Genomic DNA, 9,393 nt, shown 5'->3' on the forward strand with positions numbered 1-9,393 from the left:
AATAATAATAATAATAATATCGGATTATGCTTATTTGACTTTAAACTTTATCATATTACTATTCATGTATCATGTTGTTGTTTTTTTATTTAAGTCAACCTTCACAGTAAGCCTAACTTGGAGGCTATGTATTGAAGTAGACATTTAAACAAAAAATGAAAAATTTTAATAAAATTCCTTTGTCATATAGATTTTTATAACAAAAATTAAACAATTTTGTTAGTTATAGAAAGAAATATTTTCACTTATATAATTCACTGGTGAAGCAACAGAAAAAACCATATAATTCTGCAAAGCTTGCAGTCGTGGCAGAATTTCAACATGTTCTTAAATCCTAAAATAAAATGTGTTTTAGGGAAATGTGAGTAAGATGTAAGTCATTAATGACTCATTGCTTTCAGAAAGTGAATAATTGGGTAACTTACACTGTGATTTGTTTTAAGGATTAGAATTTAGATAAAAATCATCATCTTCTTTTTCCTAAATATTTTGTAGGGTTTTTTGCTTTTGTTTTTACAGTTTGTCAGGGAATGTTTATGTTTCCAGAAAAAAAAAGTAAGAATTAACAAGCATATACAAAAATGTGAAACCTTTTCTGAGCCAAAAGACTAATTAGGTACCTATTTAGTTCCAAATTTCTACTGTCGTGGGATATAAATCATGCAAATCCATTGCTGCAAGCCATGTTTAATGTGTATCTTTCACTATAACAGTGCTACTTAATTTTTAATATTCTATAAAATGACTGTACAATATCCAATTTTAAGTTGCTGGAAAGAGTGAAAATGCAGTTGGCTTCTTTTCTGGAAGATCCTCAGTATCAAGACCAGCATTCTTTGCACACAGAGATCATAAAAACATTTGGGAGAGTTGGTCCTAACGCAGAACCCAGGTTCCGAGATGAGTGTAAGTTGCATTTTTCTACCTTTTTTCCTGAATTGTAAGATCAAAGCAGAAGCTTCTCTGAGGACTTGTCATGTGTTAAAGCCATGCTATACTTTATCTTTCATGTACTGAAAGCTGAACATGAAAGAAATTAGTTATAATGAATTGATCGGTATTGCTATTAGTGGGTGGTTTTTAATACTCTATACTGATTGCTATAAGAGATATGAAAAGTAACTCATAAACTTATTTCACTTATTTTAGAAACATTTCTTAATAACTTAATTTCAAAATACCGTGTGCTGCCTTAGAGGTTTGGTTTTTTTTTTAAGGAAATTTTTGTGTTTCTAGACATGTTCTCATGAAAAACTGCCACTCAGCATGCCATTCAACAGGCCATTCAACGTGATACATCACTTTGTTTTAATTCACAGCTTGTTGATCTATTAGATGATCTGCATGATTATCTACTAACACATTATTTCTAATTTCTGTGGTATCTCTTTTACTGTGGGCCTCAACCTTATGACAACAATTTCTTTGGGTAGCATCAAAGCACCCAGAAATTATTCCAAAAGCATATCACTTTTCACTTCTATATGTTGGCTCTTTAATTTTTAGCAATTTGACATCCTGTAGAGAGGGCCACTTGAGTCAGTTTAGTTTCTAGTACAAAATTAGATTTTCCAACAGGCTAATTATTGCATATCCAGCTTGGTATTATCTCTTACAATTTTTAAGATAAGAGTTGTCAACAAAAAGTATTGTCAGGATTTGGACTGCAGAGTCCAAAAGGTCTGTTGATATTATGGACTCTTATCAAGCTACAGAAACACCATCATGAGATTCTTTTTTACCAGGCAAGTGTACTCATAATTAGTTAATCAACCAACAGAAAAAGGTTAGTATTTTAGTTAGCAGTAGGGATAATTCCCCATGTTTTAACATCACATTTACAGGTGATCCTAATAGGACCCCTGAAGGTGCTTTGATTCTGTTGAGGCTGTTATAGTGCTCTGAGACGAGGAGTATAACTCTTGGTTCCTTGATTAAGGCATAGGCTAAATAGGCAGGGGTCTTTGGTGTGGGCCATGTTGTTGAGTTAAAACCTCTATAGAGTATGATCTAACCTTTTTATGTACATTCGAAAGAAAGATTTGTGATAATCTGGGAAGAATCAGTCTATCATTCTTATAGACTCTGCTCCAATTATTTTGTTATATCTTTGGAGTCTTTTTTCCTCAGTAGTTCTAGGACTAATAGTTATTTCTCGCATCACACATAGTGTTGGTATCTTAATATGTCTTTCTAGAATTTTCAAGAACTTCTAAAGCTAATCTTTTTTTTTTCTTTTTTTACAGTTTTAGAGTAGATGCCTACCTATTAACTTTGTAGGAGTTGAATAACAGAAGAAAGGAATTTTCTTATTATAATAGTCCCAAAATAACAGTTAAATGTTGGCTTGGGAAAAGATTTAGTATAGAAATTCCCACTGCTTGAATAGGTCTGGTAAACTATTGTCCCTGAAGCTTCCTACAACTTACTGCCGGCAAGTACATCTCATACAACCTTTCACATTCTGGCACAACCAGACTTTTTTTTTTTTTAAGGACAAAAGTTTTTTTTGTTTTGGGTGTGTGTGTGTGTGCGCGCGCGCGCGCGCACGCGCTTCACTTCCCAATCAAGTGGCTTCTCTTTTGCTTTAAAACTTTACCCTGAGGGGCCGACCCCATGGCTCACTCGGGAGAGTGAGGCACTTGGAGCGCCGAGGCTGCGGGTTCAGATCCTATATAGGGATGGCCGGTGCACTCACTGGCTGAGCGTGGTGCGGACCACACCGTGCAAAGAGTTGTGATCCCGTTACCGGTCAGGGAAAAAAAAAAAACTTTACCCTGAGGAATTTAATGTCCTATGTTAAAGACTAATGGTAAAATAGAACCCATATTAAAAAGAATGCTATATTGTTATCCATCTGTATTTATAAACAATTACCTTAGGGAGTTTAGAAGAACAGAGAATTTCTGGGTGGTGATGTCTTTCTTGGAGTGTCATTTTGGATACTTAAATATTTGTCCCTCTATTTCTTAACTCTTAGAGGACATTAGTTCTTTCAGTGGCCCTTGTTCTATACCAATGTTTAGTTATTACAAGACCTTTTGGTCTTGATTTTATTTCAGAAGTTAGTTTTATCTGGAACACCATACAGTTTTTTGTTTTCAGCTTTTTTACTTTGTAAGACTCTCTGAAAATGTTCATACTTTGGAGATTTTTCTTAAGTGGCATTTTTGTATTTCAGATTACTTTTCTCTATGTTCCTTATTTTGGATCTGAGCCCATTTACCAAAAAGAAAAAAGAGGATAAGATTTCCTTTACTTTGGCTATTGGATCTACCCCAGAATATTTTTTGAAACTGAAATCCATTTTTTTTTTTAATAAAATCTCCTACTGATTTCTTTTCTTTTTTTTTTTTTGCAATTTTTATCTTTATTCAATCCAACCTGAAGAAGAAGGCTTCTGCAGTAGCCTTATGTTCATTTCCTATTTTTCTTTTCCACTGAACATCAGTTTTAGAATTATGCCCACCTAGGTTATTAAATGTTATCTTGGTCTTTAATATCTTACTGCTTTTAACTATTTACCTCCGCCCAAGGATTTAACAATTAAGTGAATTAATTAGTACAGATGTGGTAGCCCAGGACAATATGTATGTGGTGAAATCTCGAATTCTGTAGTAAATTTCTGGCTTTGTGAGAATTAGGAAGGTCCTTAATTATGGCCTTTAACTGTCTCTAGACTAGAGTTTAACTTCTGTAGGTTTGTCTACTAGTCAAGCAATTTTAAGGGGATATTGTGCAGTGTGATTGTTGTGTTTCTGAGAAAAAAAAAAAATTGAGGAAAGGTCAAAGACTCAGGAGCAGAAGGAATAAAAGGGCCATGCATTAATAGAAAAGGTGCAAGGAAGGTAAGTTTCAGAATGTTTGGGCAGAAATGAACTAGAGAGTCTTTGAGAGAAACTATTTTAGAATCACCATTTTGTTGAGGCTTCAGCTTGCTTATTAATGAAGCTGACTACTGAATGTTTTGAATTTATGTCTTCTCATTTTTTCTAGAGCTCCTCTTAAGTTTAATGTTATTAATTTTGACAAGTCAAAAGGCTCCCTAAAGGGCCAGCCCGGTGGCGCACTGCTACAGTGCACCGCTTGGGAAGCGCGGCAGCGCTCCCGCCGAGGGTTCGGATCCCACATACAGACCGGCCGCTCACTGGCTGAGCGAGGTGCGGGGGCAACACCGAGGGTTGCGATTCCGTTGCCGGTCCCGGTCCGGTACGGGCGCAACACTGAGGGTTGCAATCCGTTGCCGGTCACAAAAAAAGACAAAAAAGGGGGGAAAAAAAAAAAAAGGCTCCCTAAAAATAGCCATTGTTGTTCTAAGTTTTTATGAGGTTTTTTGCCATTTACAAAGCTAAGCATGAAAGTTGTGATTATAGCCTCAGTTTATTTAGTAAGCAGGAATTTTTCCAGGAGAAGATTGTGCCTTTTACATATACAAACTCAATGCAACCAAGAAAGAGGCCACTACAGTTGGTCATCAGTGTGTGCTTATGAGTGATGTTTTGCATTCTCCAACCAGAGACCAGAAAGGGGCCAGATGACCAACAATTTAACAATTGCTGACTGCAGAGCCATTTCTCTAAAGAACCCCGCTTTTAGGGGGAAATAGTATTTAGAAAACTCAGTCTTAGGCACTAAGGGTGCTCATTGCTACTGAATCAGTTACTGTTTCTTGGGCCATCACTTTTATTTTACCAGTAGATTGTCTATATTTTTTACATTTTACATTATTATTTGAGGTATTAATCCATTGAGTGACTTGAAAACTCAACTATCAGTGCTATTTGACATTGGTCTTCCTGAGAATTTGAGAAACTAAACCTAATAATAGAGTAAGAGGGAAATAATTTATGTTTGAAAAAGAATGTGTACTATATTTATCTTTAATTTAATAGCATAAATTATTAAATAACTTAAATTATTTAACTTTTATTAAATAGTATTTTTTGTTTTTATAAAGAAACTTATTTGTAAGGATAAATAATGCAAGAGTCAAGTTGTTTATATTTGTTTATTTTGTCTTCATTTTTCACATTGGGAAGTTGAATTACAGTGAGGCCAAATGACTTATATGCATCCTCATAATTAGTTTTTAGTGACAATGCTATAAACTGTTTTTCACAAAAATCAGATATCTTTTTTTTTAAAAAATTGTACTTTCTTCCCTAATAAGAAAAAGCAAACATAGGACATAATCTTTTAAACCATCCAGAATTAAAATGAAATTTTATAAGTTCAAATGATAAATTATTTTTTTTTAAATGTATGAGGATTTCGTATGCATGTTTTGAATAAAAATGTTACAATTTCCTTTTTTTTTTCTTCTCAGTTGTTATACCACATCTACATAAGCTAGCCTTGGTGAACAACTTACAAATTGTGGATTCTAAAAGACTGGATATTGCTACTCATCTTTTTGAAGCCTATAGTGCACTTTCCTGTTGTTGTATCCTTGCTTTATTTAAAGTGTATCTACATTTATCTTACCAATCTCGCAGTGAACCTCAGTTGTTAAAGATTGAGAAAAACCTTTTTTCTTCAACACTTATATAAGGATTGTAGAAAATTGAAAATTTGACTTGATTTGCCCCACTCCTTATTCTAGCCATCTCATAATTTTAAAAGATAATTTTTAAATCTTCTATGTTTATATTGTCTACAGTTTTGAAAACATTGATGAGTTTCTTCTATTTATGTTAATGATATAACTAAGCAATAAATGAAGAGCAGAATGAATTATAGCTGAGACTTTTGTTAATCAAAAGGAAGCCTTGTATATGTCCTGGCATTTAAGTTTTTCAGTGATTATTTAACTATCAGTATCCACTGGAATACTATGAATATCTCTCAGAGAAATATCACTCATTGGAAAAGTACAACATGGCTAATCATTTCCAGTGATTGCAGAACTGGGAGAAAACTTAGAGATCACCTAGGCCAATGTTAACCACTGTATTGTAAATGACTAAGGCTTTAAGACATTAGTGACTTCTGTTTTTTATAGTTAAAAGCAAAACTGTGACTGGAACAAAGAACTTTACCTATCCTGTTAAATGTTCTCCTTATTATCTATGCCTGGTAAAATAAAACTAAGAAGGAAGTAGAGATAAGATGGGCAAAATGAACTCCAGCTTCTAGGCTGTCTTATTAAAAGGCAGTAGAGTTCAAGAAAGGGGAAATAAGGGCCGGCCTGTGGCTCACTCGGGAGAGTGCGGTGCTGATAACACCAAGGCCACAGGTTCGGATCCTATATAGGGATGGCCGGTTTGCTCACTGGCTGAGCACAGTGCTGACAATACCAAGTCAAGGGTTAAGATCCCCTTACCGGTCATCTTTTTTTTAAAAAAAAAAAGAAAGAAAGAAAGGGGAAGTAGATTGAAAAAAAGAATGAAAGGCTGAATACTCAAATAGAACTGTAAAGTACATGATAGCATAATCAGAGAATTGTGATTATGATAGAAAAAATTATAATAGAGGTTCCTAGTGATTTATAGGAGAAAACAGAGTACAAAGAAAGTTTGAGGACTATTATTTATGGTTCCACATTGTTGTATAACAGTTCAAAGTAATAAGCAAAGTGGACAGGTAATTTTAAATAAGATAAATATGTTCCAAAATACCACTGACATTCATTGGTACTAGATTGACTGGAATGTACCAATGGGAGGTTATTTTTGTTCAGAATACATTAAATAAGGAAATAGAAAAGTACAGCTGTTAAGGAGCTACATGTTCTTTTTTTTTGGAAATTTTTAAACTTAAAGTTGGATGCATGGTTGGGACCCTTTTGTTTGGGGAATCTACTACAAATGACCTAATCATGTGTATAGTATAAGCAACATTTTTTATAATATAATAAAGTGATCAAAGATGTAGATCTTGTATAAGTTAATTCCACTAAAAGCAGAACTTACTATCATTCCTGACTTATCTTGTTGGCATTTTCAACTTAGACAAGATAGAGGAAGCAAAAAGAGGAACTGATATTCTGAACTAGCAAGGAAGAATTCTTTAGTAATAGAGAAGTGACAGGACCCTTGCAAGAAAATAATAATGGCATGTCAAAGTTTGTATCTCAGAGAACACATTAGTACATTTATACCTGTTCTTTAGACTTTGTGAAAGTAGATCTTTAAAACTTAAGCAAAAAGTCATGTATAATCTTATACAACAAAGTTTCTAAAGGAATATGCCTCAAGGAAAATGAGGAAGTCAAAAAATCAAAATTTTTAGCTATGTAAAAACAAATTTTCTAAGTGGGAAAAGCAATGGTTTCTAAAGAGCATAGAAATCTACATAGAAGGAATATTATTGTGTGTTATGCACATAATATTACTGGAGTAAATACAGTAAAAAGTCTTTACACCAATACAGTAAGGGGAAGAACCATCTTAACAATAGTCACTGTTCAAGTACCTAAAGTGTCAGTTTAAAATGAGTCAGAACTTACACTTGAGTCAGCAGAGGGGTGTGGCCACTAATTAAATCACATTGTCCAAATCTTCTGCTGTTCCTTACATTCTGAGCCAATCAGAACATAAGAGTATTCCCTTCAGTACTGACATCATATTTTAATAGGGACATAGAAAAACTATAGTGTATAACATTTGGCATACTAATAAGTCAAGAAGTCATGTTTAATAAGTTTGAAGGAATTTAGAAATGTTTAACCTGGAGGAAAGATGGGTTTGAGGATGAAAAGATAATTTGACAATTATTTTAAAGGTTTTTATGTAGAGGAAGCTTAAGCACACTGCGTAGGTGGGGTATAGAGCTAACACTAATAAGCAGAGGTTACAAAGAGGCTGATTTTGTTGAGCTGTCTAAAATTGCAGTGATCTCTCATGAAACTGAATGTCCTGTCATTGTTAGCAGTCAGATGCCTTTTGACCATCATTCACTCATGAGTCCTAATATCAGATAGGACGAAATGACCTATAAGTGTCCAATCCTTAAGATTGTGTGATTCCATGGGGGAAAGAGAGGCCCCTACCATGAGTAGAAAGAGGAGAGTGACTCCCCTCTTGTCTCCAGATAAGGCCATCTTCAGCTTCTCAATCCATGCTCATATTTCTCTAGATCAGACTCTTAACCACTAATCCAAAGGTCACTCACATTCTGTCTTGGTGGTACTTTCCCCATATCTATAAATAAGACTACATAATCATTAGGTTCCAGCCCTCTGTATGTTTATAGGGATTCAGGTTCAACCAACTGTCTATTATTTTTAGTACCTATTGAATTTATAAGTCACTTATTATAGGAGCTTTGTTTATGAACAATTTTTATAACTATAACTATACTTTCAAGGCAATAGTTATATATTACACTAATTTTTTTTCTTAATGAGATTTTTTTCCAAAAAGACTAAGTCTTCTTTATAAGGAAACTCGCATTTACTGGTATTTTTCACTTTAATGTGATGTAGTATTAAATAAGAGCTATTTTCAAAAGGCTAACAACTACAGTGATAAGGTGAGAATGCACCAGAATTGATGTTAATGAGAAATGCATCTACTTTTTTTGATTCCTTTGAATGCCAAGATAATCACCTAAAACTCAAAGATGACCAGGAACTACAGATAGTACTAAACTTATAGCAGAAGCTATTATTACAGCAAAAGCTCTCTTATCCAATTGAATCAAAACCAAGAGTAGGTCAGTTTAACAGAATGTTACAAGAAACCAGGGAAACGGTATATACCTTAGATAACTTATTTTAACTTAAAATATATAAATGTATTTTCTTTTACCAATCTTTTGATGCGGGATTGGGACATTTCTTTTGTTTAAATCTGTTAATTATAGTAAAACATCTTTTTTCTCAGAAAACCACATTCATTATGTAATTGTTTATGATTTTTAGTTTAAGATTCTTTAAAGAGGATCCAGAAACATTTCTGATACTGAGTATAGAATTTTTCTAGATTTTTATATTTTTCCCAATCCTTTACAATTGTCTTACACATAATAGTTAAGTAGCAGTATTTTAAGCAATTTGTCTTTATCAGTTTGACCCAAAACTTTCAATTTAGTTATCATGGAAACATTAATTTTCTTTCTTTTCATACTTACTTCATACTCATTTAAATGTCCAATTAGATTACACTTATTGTTTCATACATTTATATAACATAATTAAATTATGGAATGTTATAATACAGATACCCCTGAAATACAAAGGTTTGTGGAAATAAATACATTTGACTCTTGAAAAGTAAGTTACTCCACTAATGAGGAGTCATACTTGAAGTGAGCCTGTTTACACTGAGCAATTAGTATACCACAGGCATCAGTTAAGAGGGCTTCTTCTTTATACGTAACCTCTGTTATTCTCTTGGACATACCAGTTTGGTTTGTTTAAATTCCCTTAACTACCTTGTTTTAAGTCATTTC

General features: G+C 33.6%; 1 protein-coding gene across 1 annotated transcript in view; it reads left to right on the forward strand.

Annotated features, from left to right (window-relative positions):
* Positions 1-9,393, forward strand: part of KIAA1468 (KIAA1468 ortholog) — a 145,025-nt gene that overhangs the window by 121,898 nt on the left and 13,734 nt on the right. The window contains exons 25-26 of the mRNA XM_008581669.1: positions 768-906; positions 5,327-5,443. Coding sequence (XP_008579891.1) covers positions 768-906; positions 5,327-5,443 — 256 coding nt within the window. The remainder of the gene's footprint in view (positions 1-767; positions 907-5,326; positions 5,444-9,393) is intronic.

This window comes from Galeopterus variegatus, unplaced genomic scaffold, assembly GCF_000696425.1.
Source record: "Galeopterus variegatus unplaced genomic scaffold, G_variegatus-3.0.2 Scaffold2430, whole genome shotgun sequence".
Lineage (NCBI taxonomy): Eukaryota > Metazoa > Chordata > Mammalia > Dermoptera > Cynocephalidae > Galeopterus > Galeopterus variegatus.